The sequence below is a fragment of the Mizuhopecten yessoensis genome, unplaced genomic scaffold (assembly GCF_002113885.1).
Source record: "Mizuhopecten yessoensis strain PY_sf001 unplaced genomic scaffold, ASM211388v2 scaffold11101, whole genome shotgun sequence".
NCBI lineage: Eukaryota > Metazoa > Mollusca > Bivalvia > Pectinida > Pectinidae > Mizuhopecten > Mizuhopecten yessoensis.
In genome coordinates, this window is record NW_018408880.1 from 925,646 (window position 1) to 945,548 (window position 19,903).

Sequence of the window (19,903 nt, forward strand, 5' to 3'; positions counted from 1 at the left end):
AACAGTGTTCAGGGATTATATGTTAGTGTCACTTTTGTACTCTAAGCAAAGATATGTATCCAACACCATAAAAAAATCAAAACAAATTTTAAAAGGCAGCCAGAATACAAAGCTGTGATATATCAACTGTTTGAGATAGAACGCGCCTTAACATGCGAGATGTAAAGATAATCTGAAGAGTACATACTTGAATGAACATGCATGTATTAAAACGTTTGTCTAGCAAATTTTATTCTTAAGAATATGATTTAGAGTACAGATAACTGTAATTGAATTCGTCTTACTGCATCCCGACATTCGTTGTCCATAAAATATACTTATTGAGGTAACATGCAACTATTTCCTGTGTTAACCTTGAAATACACGAGTAAACGATCATGCTATTTAATATATACATGTATATTTGTTGTGTAAATACGTTTTCCACACATATATAATGTATGTGTTGCTGTTTACTATTTGACTACCAAATTGACCGATTAACCGGTTACTCGATCGGTAGAAGAGGAATCGGTTACTAAAATAAGACCGGTTTGACAACCCTAGTATTATGGCATTGCGATCATTTTTCTGATACATCAATTGCGACCATGGGTTAGTTTCGGCATCTTATGATGTAACGGTTCCTGTTACGAGTGTATATTGTTATACTTTATAATAAAAAAAAGGAAATGTATATAACCTTCCAGAGCAATGATGTCACATCTGCTTTAGTCATGTTGTGTAGAAATTCGCGTCCTTTGTTCCTTTGGTATCCTTTGTTTGATATGACTTGCCTATTATTTTATATACGGTATATCTCGCGCAAATTGTCTTTTGAAAACACCTCCTTGTTTAGGATATTTAGGGGAATGAAGAGTATATGAATAATAGATAAATATATGAATACAGGTACTGCCAGCAAAAGAAGTGGTAGCATATGTGTTAATTCTCTAATAATGATAATAAATAATATACAATATTTATATAGCGCCCTATGTAATTTGTAAAATAACTGTAAAGCGCTTTTCACCATATGGATAATAGTATGATATATAATTAGTTATAATTGTGAAACAAAAAACAAAGGCTTACGTTCACTTTTATACATTAAGCAAGCAGATAATCATCGCAATGTACACATAAATGAACAATAATTAAAGGGTGGTATGTACATGACGTCTTTGCAAAAAGCCTAAAATGCAGACATGAAGAGGTGAGTTTTGATGTCTTTCTCAAATTTGGCCAGGCTATTTGGCTTTCTAATAGCAGATGGTAAGCTACATGTATACCACAACGTGGCCGAAACCCTCCCAAAGCACTGGTTTCTATAGGTCACAGTACGAGATTTTGGGACGCACAACAATGATTCTGACTCCGCCCGCAGTGANNCAGGTGTGATGTGCTCTCTCTTTCGAGTACGAGTAACTAGCCGTGCTGCAGTGTTCTGGACCCTCTGCAGACGACTAGTTAGTTTGTCAGATATACCACAGAGCAGGGCGTTACTATAATCCAACCGAGAGGTAACAAGTGAATGCACCAAAATACTGCATGCATCTGCAGTTAGAAACTGCCGGATACAGCCGATGTTCCTGATCTGGTATTAACAGGATTTGGCAATAGCGTTCACTTGTTTCTCCATGTTCAGTGAACTATCAAAGTATACCCCTAGGTTTTTAACAGCTGGGACAGTCTCAATAGTTCTGGCACCGACCTTGAGCTAGAAAGCCATTGTTTGCTGACACTTTGGGGAAAAGACGACTAAAAGTCGTTTCCTGATTAAGCTTTAGAATGTTTGGGTTCATCCAGGTACTGATATCTGTCAGATAAGCTTTCAGAATTTCTTTAATTGTATCCCAACTATCCTGTGGTTTGATGACCATGTAAATGTGTGTGTCATCAGCTCTCCGATCGGATTGGAGTACAGGCAATATTTTCGTGGTTCTAACACCGACCCTTGAGGAACCTCGAAATCTAGTACTTTGTCATGTGAGGTGGCAGATCCGATGGCAACACACTGTCGTCGTTCACTCAGATAAGACTGTGTCCAGCATAGTACGGTATCAGTCACTCCATAAGAGTACTCCAGACGTTTATAAAGTATGCCATGGTCGATGACGTCAAATGCAGCTGACAAGTCCAGCATGACAAGATACAGATACAGACACATATAGTTTATTTGAGTCTCACCTTCCGCATACATATACACAATGATACAATAAAATATACATAAAACATATGACGAAAGCCCCTCTAAATGAGTTACGATAGGTTAAGAATAATTTAAATGCATGTAAAAGCACTTTACTTAAAAGAAACTTGCTTTAAAAGCTATAAGAGAGAGAAGCTAATATATGCAATAAAATTATATTGAAATTCTAAACTTCAATGTAAAATAATCAATGATATATAAAATTATTACAACGTTTAAGAATAGCTGCTAGAGCTTTGGCACTATATTTACAGTTATCATTTGATAAAACAAAGTGTAGCTTCTCCTTTTAATTATAACTAAAATTCATAAAATCACTTTCAATTTCTATAAACGTAGGAGGGCCGTCTCAGTAGTGTCCCATGCGGTAGGCCGATTGCAGGTTGTCATGGAGACTGTTTGCACGGAGAACCTTTGAACGCCGGGACACAACCTTCTCCGAGATCTTACACAGAAACGGCAGATATGATACTGCGCTGTAGTTCTTCAACTTCTCCTTGTCCATTCCAGGTTTCTTCAACAATGGTCTTCTACGCGGAGATTTCCATTATACCACGGGGCATTCGGGCACCGAGCGACAGTTTAAGGACACTAAATTCAGAAAAATAACTGACTTACAGCGACCAGCTGTTGTTGGCTTGATGACATGTAGATTCTCGTACGATACTGATGATGTCGAAATCCGTGTTGAAATATCGTAACGGATCAATTTAGGTTGCGTTGAAATGTGTTTAAGAAGGTGCGCGCACGTGCATTGTATGAATCGGTCAAGAGTATTATTTTTCATCGTCTAATTGAATCTATGAAGTTTTTTTAAGACCTCTGTTGAGTATTTCTAAAGTAAATGAATAAATTATATATTTATAAACTTCCGTGTGATAAGCAATTGGCGGCCTCGTTTCCAGATAAATTAGTGGCAGTCATTAATAAATCATTTTCATATTATAGCTCTAACGGGCCACCGTAAATGTCTACCGGCTTTTCGCCTCACTGAATGTATGTGAACAAAATACCTATGGTATGATTAAAAAATAAGGTTCACTTTATCAGAACAAAGAGTATCGTATTTTGTTTGCATCTGATTTGCAGCTAAAGCATTCCAGTGTATACATAATTTAAAACATATTCACTCGAGTTTAGAAAGATGTTGACCTTCAACAAGGTGACAGACATTACGACAGGTATTACATTATATGATGTAAAATGCGTTTAACTTTCTGCAACACATATCACGGTCTCAGTAATTCTTGAACACTGGTTTGTATATATGACTCCCTCGGATCCTGTTGTGGTCTTTTTATTTAGTTTCAAGTTACTTCGTTTTATTGTATAAACAATATTTTTACTCACCTGCCTCGAAGTGTAATGCTATGCTGTGGTATCGTACGTCAGTAGTCTATCAACTATTTCTATGTACCACCTGTACCAAGTAGTCTTAATATTTGACCAGCAGATACCCTGAACGGTTGCGGAACACTTTACTTACTTTTAAGATAGCTGTGGTCTTACATGTTAAACGTGTCAAACAACATTATATAACAAAACACTTGTATATGTAAAGACCAGAAGTTTATTTATTTATATGAACAAAACCTTGAAAATTTAGCCCAATAGTCATAGCATAGAAACAAGTAGTAATAAAATGTAATTTTTATATGTCTTAGGGATTTAGATCGACTTTCGGTAAAAAGCTATACATTATATAATAATAAATGAATAAATAGATTGATAGATAAATCAATCAATACATATTTGCCATGTTGTACATTGAACTACTACTCATTTGATATCATGTCAGCTCATCTATTACATGTTCACTTAGGCAGGTTTTAAGACACCACGGACAAAATCAATCCCCAATTGAGATAGAGTCTTGGGGGGAGAAATCGTGCCATGTGGGAAAACGTGTCACCTATGCTCATATGTTTTGCACGATTTCTCACCCGGGTGAGAATTCGTATCTGGGTGAGAATTCTTGCCGTAACAAAAGTCAATCCAGCCAAGCGTTTTACTTGACAATAAAGCAACATACAAAATATATTTTGTCAACCATTTAAAAACGGTCCATGAAAACTGACCAATGGCCGATCGATGTTATCGTTCAAGATGTGTTACCTACAATTTTTTTTCGTTTTTATCCTTAAAGAAAACCGATCAAAATACTTTAACAGATTGATTTTTTTTTGTTGCAGCTAATTATGAACACTCGCATTGACGTCACGTAAGAGGTTGACGCATAGTCGAAAATGACGGATCAACATTATATTATAACATGAAGAAGGATGACATGTATATGAAAAATATACTACATTCAGATCAATTTCATCTACTTAAATATCTGCTCTTAATGTACAACGGTTTTGAATATAATGTGAACCACGTGCGAAAACTTCAAAATTTACCTTTTTCCCAACGTAATGTACAAACCATGGATAGTGCGGTAATTATAAACAGTTGGAGATTTTAAAGTAAAGTTAGGGCTTATTTGGAAAGTATTCAAATAAAACAAAACTAAAAGAATAATTTCTTTAACGATATTATTGGCATGTATAAATGTCGACAGCTTACTTTGAAAATCGCAAAAAGGCAGGAAACCCGTATATAAACAGTTGTTTATTTTTTCAAGTTATTTAATTTTCTAGGCAAAATAAAATCTAGCAGAATACATTCTGTCAAAACCTAAGAATAGATCTGGTGTCAGTTTTTTGCCAACTCTAACAATCTGAAGAAAAAAAACATAGAAATTCATAGAACAGTATTTTTGAAACTCTTGAGTCATAAGATCTATCCTTTCTGTAAAGGGGCCGTAAAATGCGCCTTTTCGAGAAAGAAAGTCCTATTTGTCACTTTGTGATGAAATGACAAACATATTTTCACATTTGAAAATAATATCAAACGTCGACAGCTTCTCTTTATGAAGGCTTAATGAACGATTGACTGTACAGTGTGACGTTTGTTTGCAGGACATGACGAGTACAGGTCGGGCTGTACATCGTGACGATTACAGGAGGGGGCTCTACAGTGTGACGATTACAGGAGGGGGCTCTACAGTGTGACGATTACAGGACGGGGCTGTACATTGTGACTATAACAGGACGGGACTGTACATGGTGACTATTACAGGACGGGGCTGTACATTGTGACGATTATAGGACGGGACTGTACATTGTGACGAGTACAGGGCGGGACTGAACATTGTGACGATTACAGGACGGAACTGTACATTGTGACGATTACAGGACGGGGCTGTAAATAGTGACGATTACAGGGCGGGACTATACATTGTGACTATTACAGGAAGGGGTTGTAAATAGTGACGATTACAGGGTGGGACTATACATTGTGACAAATACAGGACGGGACTGTACATTGAGGGGTTAACAGGACGGGACTGTACAGTGTGACAATTACAGGGCGGGACTGTACATTGTGATGATTACAGGGTGGTACTGTACATTGTGACGATTACATGACGGGGCTGTACAGTGTGACGATAACAGAATGGGACTGTACAATGTGCTAATTACAGGACGGGACTGTACAGTGTGACGATTACTGGAGGGGACTGTATATTGTGACGATTACAGGACGGGATTGTACAATGTGGGGATAACAGGACGGGACTGTACATTATGAAGATTACAGGAGGGACAGTACAGTGTGACGATTACAGGAGGTGCTGTGCAGTATGGCGAATACAGGAAGGGAATGTACATTGTGACGAATACATGACGGGACTGTTTATTGTGACTTTTACATTACGGGACTGTACATTGTGGGACAAACAGGATGGGACTGTACAGTGTGACTATTTAAGGACGGGACTGTACAGTATGACTATTAGATGACAAGACTGTACATTATGACTATTACAGGACAGGGGTGTACATGGTGCACGATAACAGGACGGGACAGTACAATGTGACGATTATAGGACGGGCATGTACATTGTGAAGATTACAAGACGAGACTGTACATTGTGGGGTTACACTGTAACATAACGGGACTATACAGTGTGCTTATAACAGGACGGGACTTTTCAGTGTGACGATTACAGCGCGGGACTGTACAGTGTGGGGTTTACAGGACGGGACTGAACATTGTTGGATAAACAGGACGAGACTGTACAGTGTGACTATTTCAGGACGGGACTGTACATTGTGGGGTTAACATAACGGGACTATACAGTGTGCTTATAACAGGACGGGACTGTACAGTGTAACAATTACAGGGCGGGACTGTACATTGCGACGATTATAGGACTGGAAAGTACATTGTGACGATTACAAGACGGAACTGTACATTGTGGGGTTAACAGAATAGGACTGTACAGTGTGCTTATAACAGGACGGGACTGTACAGTGTGACGATTACTGGACGGGACTGAACATTGGGACGATTACAGGGCGGGACTGTACATTGTGACAATTACAGAACGGGACTGATCATTGTGGGATAAATAGGACGGAACTGTACAGTGTGACTATTTCAGGACGGGACTGTACATTGTAAGGATTACAGGACGGAACTGTACATTGTGACTATTTCAGGACGGGACTGTACATTGTGAGGATTACAGGACGGGACTGTACATTGTGAGGATTACAGGACGGAACTGTACATTGTGGCGATTACAGGTCGAGACTGTACAGTATGACTATTACATAACAAGACCGTACATTGTGACGTTTACAGGAAAGTGCTGTACATTGTGAATATTACAGGACAGGGCTGTACATGTTGACGATAACAGGACGGAACAGTACAATGTGACGATTACAGGACGGGACTGTACATTGTGACGATAACAGGGCGGAACTGTACAATGTGGGGATAACAGGACGGGATTGTACAGTGTGGGGTTTACAGCACGGGACGGTACATTGTGACGATTACAGGAGGGGACAGTACTGTGTGACGATTACAGGAGGGACTGTACAGTATGACGAATACATGACGGGACTGTACATTGTGACTATTATAGGACTGGACTGTACATTGTGACGGTTTCATGACGGGTCTGTACCGTGTGACGACTGCAGGACGAGACTGTTCAATGTGGGGTTTACAGGACTGGACTGTACAGTGTGACAATTACAGGGCGGGACTTACATTGTGAGGATTACAGGACGGGAATGTACATTGTGACGATTACAGCACAGGGCTGAACATTGTGACTATTACAGAATAGGAGTGTACACTTTGAATTTGTTTTATTTTACTTTTTTTATTGTTGTATTATTCAAAAAATAATAATTTTTAAACTATACATGAACATGCACATCCAAGTTTCTTCCACGCGGTACAATCGTGTAACGTGGAGTCATCTCGCTCAGCGCTCCTCGCTCACTCCACGTTCGCAACAAACGGAAGGGAGTGAATGGGATATTCTCCACGGTGGAGAGTGGAGTTGACTTTTTTAAATCTCCCCTCCACGCTATAGAACGCCGCCGCGAAACATAGGGATCGTACATGTATGCCTCCACGTGGTGTGTAGTGTACAATTATTTCTGAAGTTTGAGTACTTTCTAACGGTCATACTCTACTCTTCCTTCTTAAATAAGCGTCCTAATTAGCAGCAATACCCTACTCTTCTTTCTGAAGTTAGACTACTAGCGGTCAACTCCTACTCTTAGTTTTAAAATAAGCGTCCTCTTAATTAGCTGCCGTTATCTTCTCTCATATCTGAAGTAAGAGTACTTTCTATCGGCCATACCATTTTCTTACTTCTGAAATAAGCATCCCTCTTAGTGGCAATACTTTTGCCTTATTTCTAAAGCAAAATACTTTCTAGCGGCTATACCCTACTCTTATTCCTAAAATAAGCGTCCTCTTTAGTCGCAATATCCGACTCTTATATTTAAAGTAAGAGCACTTTCTAAGTTGACATGAGAGGTGCGTTGATGAAGCAGAGCTTACCCTTCGAGCATACATATGTACCTGATCGTATCATCATGGTACTTAAATCAAGGGTCTCAAGTACACATTCCTTGTTATACTCTGTCCTAGGCTCATCGATGTTGAGGTACGTAACTTACTAACGCTCTCTGTATCCCTGGAATATGTCATAGCAAACTTAAAGGCACAAAGACAGCTTTTTGATTGGTATCAGGTACAGTAAAAAAAAAACACCGGACCTGTCCTTTAAAATTACAAAAGAGCGACACCCGATTTACAAGTCAGTAAATTGTTACCGTTAAGACCGCGAGATTCTTTTGATGTACATCAAGGGGTCGAACTGGTCTTCTTATCTATTCAACAAAGTGGTGCACACTGGGCATACGATTTTGCTGTTTCTGATTTTTTTTTATTCACTAACATCATGTTATTATCATTGAAATCGACTGCAATAACTTTCATTAACGTTAAAATCTGTTCCGTCCGTCAAGTTGTCGGTCACGATTGTCTTGGGGTAAAACACTCCCACAACTTTGTCATCTTTCACTAATTAATCAGACTAATTTGCATCCATTTTTAACAGGAAGTTCTGCTGCTGCACGATCGCGCAACTCTCACAGACACAAGATTCACTTACGCACGACAATGTTGCAACTGTAAACAAGTCTGGGATGCCGGTCTCGGGACAAGGCCGGGTTTTAGTACGAAACGGTTAGCGCACCCCTCTTGTGTTTTAGTTAGCAACCAGTGTGCTTCTTAGACCGATTACGGTTATAAATCTAACGTAACACGTATTCACAGGTTTTTCATCATGAAAAGGTCAGAAGTGTGACTTTCACCAACGTTAAAATTCGCAAACAAGATGTCAGCTCTTTTGTTAAATGCAGTAACGATCTGTCTAAGTACAAGTAAGCGTTAGTCTGACGGACACGCTCTCAAAACTTAAAAATGTTGTCCTCGTCAAAAAATCCGCTTATCTCAAATATGTGCGCTGCTCTATTTTAAGGAGACTTCAATTTAGATCTTAACTCTGCAAGTGTTCAGACATATAAAATAAACACCGAGACAGTGTGTCTGTGTCTTCATTCACTAGGTACTACTACAGAAGTGCCACAGTACCTAGTCGAACAGAAATCTGGAGTATGTAGTGATGATGATGGAGTAGTAATATTGTATATTATATTATATTATTATTGTGTAAGACTATGTGTGCGTTTCACTGATATTAATATTAAATTCGATACACAGTATTTGTACTCTATTAAATCAGCCAATTATAAGTAAACATGCATACAAATAGAGGCACTCTATTGAAAACAAAAAGCCTCCCTACTTTAAGTATTGCTTGCTTGTTATATTGTTCTAACAAAACTTGCACCGTATGTTCCAAACCAATGCTGATATTCAATGTTTATACTTAGCCTGTTTTTTATTTTATTTTCTAAATAACATGAAAATGACACGCTACCGACGTCATATCCCCATAAGTTGCTTACGAATGCTTGTTTCAAATTGTGACCATCCGAAGTTATTATCTTTCCCCGGAGTTTGTTGTTTTCATATTCATTAAAATTATATAACTTGTCTAATAACAACCCTTAAACAAGTACTCGTCAAAACAAAGTAACAAATATAGTGAATATTGATGCTCCGTATTTATCCTGATGTGATGTTTAAATAACTATATAATGCATAACACGTTCATTAGTATGTATAAAGATATTTCATGTTGATAACTACAGAATAAATATACACATTACATACACTTTATATAATATTTTACTTACCAGCGAGCCATCAAGGAGAAAACCAATGGGGACGAGGAAAGCGATGAGAATGAGTAAAATACTCCGTAATGCCCACAAACTCCTGAAAAACGTTGTACACGACGCCATGGTTGGTTTGTTGGTGTATTAGATTCCTCTGTTTAGTTAATCGGAGCACCCCGCAATGTATCGGGTAGAGTATGATAAAGTTATGTGCGGACTGTAGTGGCTGGTTGGTTGGTCCGGACGTCACTGAATGATAATATGGTACATAAAAGGGTGTTAAGTCTTTCTATACTACCGTGCACAGTATATATACAGCATTAGTTTGCGTTGTCAACAGTTTATGTAAAGCACTATGGTACATGTATGATAAGGTGGACACACGTTCTGATGAGGCGGTAGACCGTGTCTATATGAAAAGGTTTGGACAGTCTATACCACCAACAATGCAGACACCCAGGTTATGACTAGAAATATGCAGTGTATATATAAGAGTCCTCGGGTGTTTATATGACACTGTAGCTAGCTTAGTCTATTTTAACAGTTTTACGTGGCAGTGAGGACCCTATTTCTGTCCCTATAAAAAATAATATCACTCTACCCAGTCTTTAGATGTGCTCTAGCACTCCGGGCTTATTCTGGAATAGGGTTGCTACTTCCTCTTGTGAAGTATCTAGGACTGTTTAAAGAAACAGCCAGCATGCGGTCGTCCTTAATGGTGTCACCAACCCTATCACCTATACTATCTGCGACAGTGTCTATGATTCTAGGAATGTGTTTCTGACTGGTATGTTCTAGTGCTGGACATACTATGATGAAGTGCAGTTTATCTTCTGGTTCTATGTGGCAGAGTGGGCATATGGGTGAGACTGCATGTTGGTTAAATTTGTTTTTGTTTGCCTGGAGTGTATATGTACCCGTGAGCAGTCTCGCCTTCACAATCGCTTCTTCCACTTGTCTGGGGTTCCTCGCCAGGGTCTTCCAGGGAGAGTGGGGGTTATCTAGCGGGTCCCTTTGTATGTTAAGGAAGCGGAGAGATGGCTTGGATGGTTTGTCCCTTGCCCATTCATTGTACCAGTATTTGCTGGCTGCTTCCTTCACCATTGTTTTCCATGTCTGTTTGGATGGTGGGTTTACACTTAGGTCAAACGCAGAGGGCAGGTTGTACTTGGCGAGCTTTTTCCTGATTTCGACAAACCAGCTGTGGCTGCTCTCGTCCTTGACCTCCAGTTGCCGTAGTGCGATCTCGTGCTCTGCTGTTCCAGTAAGTCGGATAATACATGCAAACAGTGCTAAGGCACTGATGTCCAGGTGAGTAGAGATGGGTGTAGCTCCCAGTGGGCTATATGTTGCGGTTTGGGGGCATCGGTCAGGCAGGTATTGCATCTGTCTTAATAGTTTTGATTCTGCTGACTCTAGGGTAGACAGATCGCTCTGTGTTAGATTGATAATTTCTAGCCCGTACACCACTCTTGGTCAGGAGAATGTATTGTACATGTGCCAGCAGATGGCTGGGTTTATGCCATTTCTGCCATGTAGTCCAGCGCCCAGTAGCGCATACAAGGATTTACGCCCGGTCTGTATCCTCTGCTTGATGTTTTGCCTTTGTTTATGGTGACGTTGGATTCCTAGGTGTGTGGTTGTCTCAGTTTCCTGAAGCGTTTTATCTCCTATAATCAATTATATAGGGGTCCAGAACGTGGGGTGTTGAACATTACGACCCCCCTTTCCCTAGCGTTTATGTTGGCACTATCTTCGGCGTTAAAGTTATGTACTGTTGCTAGGGCGGACTTTAGATCCATAGGATCGGTGGCAAGTAAGGCTATGTCGTCGGGGATCCCACAAAGGTAGTACCTATCGTGGCTCCTAGCATGTTTTTCTCTAAGGCGTCCAGGATCCCATTGTTGAAGCTCTTGTATAGTGCAGGAGACAATCATGCCCCCTGTCGGATTCCTTGCTGTACCATGAGCTGGTCGCTTACGACCCTTTCCATTTTACACTGGTCGGGGCATTGATCTGGAGTTGTCTGATGATCAGCCATGCATCCGACTGTAGTCCGGAGTGGTGGATTTTGCGGAAGCGTCCATCATGCCATACTACGTCAAATGCCTTTTCTGCATCCAGGGTTGCAAGCGCTAGGGATGTGTTGGTGTCTAGTGCTTCGTTGATGGTTTCCGACACTAGCAGTGCTGCATTGTTTGGTGACGTCTTCTCTGTGAAGCCGCGCTGGAGCCTGTTGATAGTTTTTTCGTTGTTTTTTTTTTGAGGTCTGTTTCCAGGACCGATTTGAGGATTTTACTAATGGTCGTTGTGACTGTGATGCCTTTGTAGTTTCCAGGGATTGTGTTGTACTTTCCTTTTTTGGTACTGGCGTAAGAACTCCTTCCTTGAGGATCGTGGGTAGTTTCCTCATTGCTAGTATGTTATTGATGATATTTGTAACGAGTCTTATGACCTTGGGCCCACCATATTTGATGTGTTCCGCTGTGATACCTCGGAATCTGGCGCTTTTTTGCCATTTCAGTAATTTGGTTTATTGATTTCTTCTTATTGGTGGGTATGGAGCTCTCGTGCAGATCGGTGATACAGGTCATCTCAAGTTCAACTAGTTATTTGTGCCTGTCGTCGTAGGGTGGCCTTGGTACGGGTGTAGCTAGAGTTTCGACATGGGTTTTCCAAATTGCTTTAATATCGTTGGGATCAGTGTAGGATATCCCGTTTACCGACAGGCTACTTGTTGCATTGTCGGGTTTCCGTCTTTGCTTGTTAACTGGCTTGTAGAATAGGACCGGGTCGTTTTTATCCGAGTCCATGATTTCAGTATATAAGGCATCTCACTTTGTAGCATGGTGTCTACGCTGAGCGCTGCGCAGGGCTCGCTTGGCTTGTCGTGAGATCTGGTATTGCTGGTTTGTAGGGTCTACACATTTCCCAGAGTCTTTCCAGCTTCTGAAGGCCTGTTTGGCTGTCCTGCCTGCATCACTGATAAGTGGGGTCCATATTCCTTGCCCTCTGTGCGGTCTGTTGGTTTTATCGTGCTTCCAGGTAACCTGACAACCCCCAAAGAAGAATGTCCCCATTAGCCTCCCTACCAAACCAAAATGGCACAGATGAAACATAGAGGAATACCAGCATACCATTGAACAGCTGTTCGACACCAAGAAACACGGACAACCAACACAGAGCCTAACCGGAGAATGTACTAGATGAGGCTGCCCATCACAGCTACTAGCGTATGGTCTGATGTGTTAGTAGGATGGTGGTTTGCTATCTGGATGTGTACTGGCTGGAGCTTATCGCAGAAGATATAGTCAATTTGGGCGGAGTCAGTTCCGTTATGGTGGAAGAATGTTCGAGCTTTTGGGTAATCTGGATTTGGTGTGAGTCTAACAGTCTCCAGAAACGATTTAAAGATCTTGTGTGCTGTGATGGGCTTTGGTCTGTGGAGAGAGCAGTTAAAGTCTCCTGCCAGTACGACCTGGTGGGTGGGCTCGTATTTGGCACATAGTTCCTCGATCTCGTATATAGTGGCCTCCAGATTAGCGGTCGAGTCTGATTTACCTCTACAGGGTAGATAGACGCTGATCAGGCACACAGGTTTTGCGTTTGTGGTCGCAATGCTGATTTGTCTTTTCTGAACACCGTGAGGAAACACTAGGAAGTCATGAGCTCTTTTTTCAGAACGCTCTGTCCTCTAGTCCATATCATCAAGTACATAGTATGTTTTGGTGGACTGTCACTGTCGTATTCACCCATTGGAGGACTCACTCAATTAAATCAGCTAACCAGGGAACAAAACGTACCACTAACTCTTTGAACGTATGGCCGTTCCAAAGTATAGAGTAAAAAAATGTGATAAACTATCTTCAAATGTTTACCAGTCCCTTTCTTCTTTCCAAGTTGGCTATTTTTGTAACATAACCATTAAATAAACAGACATTTGGTAGATTTGAAATTTAATTTAATTTAAGAAGCGATGATCAGTGACACCATTTAGTAGCTGAAGTAGGTTTTTTTCTGCGTTTTTGTCAAATGAGAACAACCAGTTATCTCTAACTCGTCAAAATTATTAACAGTTGTTTGGTCGATTGCCTTTGGTCCTGTGATCCTGAATCTCATTTTCGTATCTTTTCTGTTCCATCCAAGCATTGGTCGTTGACCCGGAACATACTACTGTTGGATGGTAACGTCAGTTCCTTTGTAATAGTAATGGTTACAAGCACTTTGAAACCGTCAATTGCAAAGCGATGAAGTTCACTATCTGTATATAACGATTGGATTGGAAACGTTAGCAAGTTATCTTGCCATTAGGTTGAGCTACAACAATGACCCAACTGGGGACATGTAAATACCGCAGGTAGATGCAGGGATGTTATTATCAAGAAAGGGAAAATGCACGATAGAAAAGTCGACATTGTCCGACTTATCGTACAGCTTAGTGGGAAACCGTGTCTGTTTGTCATTTAGTAACGCGGAGTGTTAAGCATTTCCAAGGGTAACTGCAACAACTGGTTAACCTGTTGTCAGCAAAATGTGACGGCGAAATGCTGTGCCAGGTGACTTCGGCATGGTATTTCAGTGAGGTAGCACTTTAAATTCGGCATCAGAGCCGCGCATTAAAACAAGGAGACAAGTACAACAACATATCCTACCTCGAGCGCATATACACCCATGTGCAGATACACCCATGTGCAGATACACAACACACATGGAAGCACGTCCTTTGATTACCTTAGCTGTATGATTTTCAAACAAAATATTTCTTTCCTCGCACTGTTACATTTCCTTATATAATATTCAGGATGACATTTCTAAATAGAACGAATTGGTAACGATGCATTATATAGAATATAACAATGGCGCGCGTTGTCAATGGCTGTATTGGTGCCCGCTCACGCGTGGTGAAAACTGACCAACATTACCTAATTATTTTTAAAACATCCCAATGACTATTACGAAGAATGCAAGGTGTTCGTCTGCCGTGGCAGGGGAGGTAAGACTTATGAACGCGTACTGACATTAAAACGTTGGTTTCGTTAAGTAACTTTTTCAAAGAAACAGTTTCTCTGGTGTGTCCTGACTCCGCCGGTTATTTGATGTTACAGAATGAGTTCACAGGACATTTACGCGAGTCGTGCTAGTCTGTGTTCTGTTTAGTTGTCCCTATTTGTAGATTTGTGCCATTTTAACATTTTCCCAATCACTTGGTGAGTAACTTGCTTTGTTTGTGAGGATGTGTATCATGAGGTATTCACTTTCTTTCCGTATCTGAGTCTGTATGTGACCTGGGTCTGTTGCTTTTCGGGGTTATATTGTTTGGTAGATATCCTGTTAATTTGCTGAACTGTCTATTATAGTTACTGGTATGATTTGGTGTGGTGATGTTCCGCTATGTATGCAGCTCCTGTATTGTTCTGAGAGCTGCTTAGAAATCTGTCAGGCTTAGGGAGGTTGCTTTCGATATTGTATCAGTAATTAGCTCGTCACCTCTAAGATAGTGTTGAAGGTACATTCGTCAAATGGACAATTCTGCTGGTGGACACTCAGCCCATAAAGACAGGTCATAACATTTAAGATAGAATTCATTTGGGAATAATTTTCAAGTAAGGTTATAGATATATCTCTCTCCATTTACTGTTTTTAGTCCCTCGCCGATTCCCGGGGGACTTATAGGTTTGCACTCCGTCCGTCTTTTCTTCGTACGTCCGTCAGAAAAAATGTACTTTTATACCGGAGCTGTCCAGGCTAATTCTGGGTAAAAACTTGTATCTTTTTCCTATTGGATTACAGTTTTGCGCTTGCGGGAACGTAATTTGGAACGCGCTGTTCCTTTTTGTGTTATCTATTCCTTATTTAAAGAGTAAAAATTCAATCCGAAAAAAAAGGTAAATAAACTTATGTTTATCCATTTTCTATAGATGACATTTTGCTTAACTACGTCAAAAATAAGAGGACAGTATATTAAAAAGAAAGATATATAAGAAACTAGGAAGTAAATATGTTCTATCGTGGCGAGTGGAAAGGGGGATTGGGCGGTGCGGCCAAGATCTTTAATTGTGGATCAAATAACGGTAGATTCATGCTGAAAATAGTTCTGTAAGTATATTAAAACATTGATACATGCTGGTTCTTCGATTGACCAATTCCAACTTAACACAACGTTCCTCAATCTAAACGGAATGCACCACTGGGGCCTGTTCGTTTATGTGGAACAACCGGTTCGTCTGTTTTTAAACGTAACAATTTTTGTTATTTAAATTGTGTGAGCATAACCTATTAGCGTAGCAATTGAAAGATCAAGAAAACCCCTTAGAGAGCAAAGGGTGTGTACAAATATCTTGTTCACGAAGATGAAGAACACTTCTTCTTCATATGTGGCTATGAATTAACGGTAAATATATTCAAAAACTGTTCTAAACTATACGAAAATAGTTTAACTCATATTGAACTGACAATATATGCAACGCATACTTGACTTGTACTTATTCATAAAACAGTCACTTGACCTGAGGAGTGTGGGCCTGGCTTCTGTCTAAGTTTATATATGTGTATATTTATTGGTTTGTTAATTTGCTCCATTGGATTTATTATCTGATAAAACTAAACAAAATAAAAGATTAATCCTTAAATAAATCATGGCGGACATGCAAAAGTTATGTAATCATTGCAAGGCTTTGTCAAGGTTCGCCTAGAAACAGCATCTGACTCCTAGGTCCGACCTTATTTCATAAACGATCAACCCTGGTCCAACCGGTCGTACCGTTCGGATCGCGATTAACGAAATAGGACCTGGTGTTTTATTTGAAACGTGTGGTCACGCGTACGGTATACACGCAGTTAACAGGTAAAGGGACATAACTCAAAGGAAGCTGGAAGGAATTATAAAAAAATAGGCGACGACAGTGTCAGGAATAATGCATTCACAAGTGTGACTTAAAATGAAAAAAGAAAATAAATTGAAATACGGTTTTAATCCCACATTAATGGGTGTTTTTATTTTATTTCGGAGTCGTATTAGTTTATAGTTTTATTTGGTAAAACATTGCATCTATACATATAAAGGTTAAGTACATGACCAATACACAAATATAATTATTTCACCAGGATAACACAGTTGAGTTTTAAATTTATTTCCACAGCGGTTCTTAATATGACGCAATGTCCATTTCACATGTTACAATGTATTATATGTTCATAAGAAAAACAAACAATCATACTAATGGTCAACAGCTATCACAGACCTCATACGGTTATCACATATAATTTTTTTATGTGTTTGAACTTCATTTATTTTACAACAATTATGAAACAAGTTATTTCAACTTATATTAATTACTCTTGTTGGCCCGGATGTTAGCACGAAGGGTGATCGGATGATGCAGTGGATAGCGCACTAACCTTTCACCAAGAAGGCTGGGGTTCGATTCCCCGACCAGACGTGAAAAGGTAGGGTGTCACCTGGCCGACCACATAGGTTTTCTCCAGGTACTCCAGGTAACGAGAGGGGGGAAAACAACAAACAATTTTCAGCTTAAAGCGTTCGATCTGTAATTATAAAGTCATATTCCTAACATAGAAACAATTGATGTCTTTCTATACACAAAATATGCACTGGAAGTTTCGTATAATATTTAATGACATAAACTAAATATACATCAACATCATTTCGATGTGCGTATGAGTGCATGCTGATTCAGTCAGGGGTCACATGTACGTACGAGTGCATGCTGATTAAGCCAGGGGTCACATGTACGTATGAGTGCATGCTGATTCAGTCAGGGGTCACATGTACGTATAAGTGCATGCTGATTCAGTCAGGGGTCACATGTACGTATGAGTGATTGTTGATTCACTGAGGGGTCACATGTGCGTATAAGTGCATGCTGATTCAGTCAGGGGTCACATGTACGTATAAGTGCATGCTGATTCAGTCAGGGGTCACATGTACGTATGAGTGCATGCTGATTCAGCCAGGGGTCACATGTACGTATGAGTGCATGCTGATTCAGACAGGGGTCACATGTACGTATGAGTGCATGCTGATTCAGTCAGGGGTCACATGTACGTATGAGTGCATGCTGATTCAGTCAGGGGTCACATGTGCGTATGAGTGCATGCTGATTCAGTCAGGGGTCACATGTACGTATGAATACTTGTTGATTCACTGAGGGGCACATGTACGTATGAGTGAATGCTGATTATCTAAAAGGGCACTAGCTGTATTTACGATTGCTCACTGAGGGGGCACATGCACGCATGAGTGCTCGGTGATATACTGAGGGGTCACATGCACGTATCAGTGCTCGGTGATTTACTGAGGGGTCACATGCACGTATCCGTGCTCGCTGATTTACTGAGGGTCACATGCACGTATCAGTGCTCGCTGATTTACTGAGGGGTCACATGCACGTACCAGTGCTCGCTGATATACTGAGGGGTCACATGCACGTATGAGTGCATGCTGATTCAGTCATGGGTCACATGTACATATGAGTGCATGCTGATTCAGTCAGGGGTCACATGTACGTATGAGTGCATGCTGATTCAGTCAGGGGTCACATGTACGTATTAGTGCTCGCTGATTTACTGAGGGGCACATGCACGTATCAGTGCTCGCTGATTTACTGAGGGGCACCTGTACGTATCAGTGCTCGCTGATTAGGTTACATTTATTGTGTATAGCGATATGCTAATCATACCAGTAATAAGGTTCTAATATTATTTTGTCAAAGTTTAAGAGTTGGTTTTAAAAAAATCGGTTAAGTACTAATTGGTTGGTTATCGATATCTTTTTTACATTCCATAGGCCGAGATCGCTAGCTAATGTCAAGGTTTTGTGAGAAGTTCTTTCTTTTCACTGATTTTATCACAGTGTTTAACTGCACGCACGTGATGATATAACATTTACAATCGACATGAACCACACAGCTTCGCAAACAAATATCGTACTGTGAACCTGCCCTAGCACACTATAAGATGCTTTCCTGCAAAGTTGTGTCATTCATATGAACTGTAAATGCCATATCAACAAAATTCTATCACCATTTTTGAGTATTTCATTATCATAGAAATTAGAATTTGCTTACATTGAAAATTAAGTATATAGTTCAAATTGGTGCATGTGTAGTATGCATGTTTGTTCAATATACATACATGTATTTAGGGTCAGCCATCTTCCACGGGGGGGAGGCAGGAATTAATTTTGGGTGTTGCCCAACATTTCAAACTCAGAAAAAGACAGATTTTTGCACTTATCTAAAGTTAATAAATTAGAACTTCATGTATACTACATTCTGCCACCAAAAATTATATAGAACTTTTATATTGCTGAGATTGGGACAATTATCCTTACACCAGATTTTTTTTCTGGAGATGTGATCCTAAACATTTTCAAGCACTGCCGAGCGTAGAAAGCAAGAATTTATCGGACATTATTTCCATTGACAAACAGATCGAGTGAGGCAAGGCGTAGAATAGTTTTCTGAGTTTGCAGTATTATTCCAGGTTATATTTTATAACGTAGAGTATTTACATTTTATGATGGCCGGGCGGAGCGAGTGTTAACAAATTCTGTAAGAAAAGTGATAAAGATGTAGGATTTTGGTTAAAATGTTGATGATTGTGTCAGGCCCTTAAAATGGTCACTGGTCAATAGTATGCATACATATGTGCAAGGGCCTAATGGAAAGGATGTACACGCCAGGCTTTTATACTAACATTGGTTATTAATTACCTGATGAAGTGATGCTAAGGAAGGTGCTTCATTGTCTTTGAATTTTTTGAAATCTATATCTTTTAATTGGTATAATAAATCACTCCTGGTGACCTTGTGTACTTGGAAACCACTGACAGGGTGATCACCACACCGTAAGATTATAAGTAGTGGACGCCTTGTTTGTGCAACACCCTTAGGCATATATAGATATTCAAACTGCTAGCCATAGAGAAATCACAGTTCAATGGATGGTTGATATTAGAAGGAAATCCCCTATGTATTAGAGGAAAATCTTCAAAAACCTTGGTCCAGATTAATTTTGGACACAGA

General features: G+C 40.0%; 1 protein-coding gene across 1 annotated transcript in view; it reads right to left on the bottom strand.

The window, feature by feature from the left end:
- Window positions 1-10,312, bottom strand: part of LOC110465819 (solute carrier family 13 member 2-like) — a 37,272-nt gene extending 26,960 nt beyond the window's left edge. Inside the window, exon 1 of the mRNA XM_021521922.1 lies at window positions 9,877-10,312. Within this exon, the coding sequence (XP_021377597.1) occupies window positions 9,877-9,984 (108 nt within the window). The 5' untranslated portion in view covers window positions 9,985-10,312. The remainder of the gene's footprint in view (window positions 1-9,876) is intronic.
- Window positions 10,313-19,903: the final 9,591 nt, after the last annotated feature.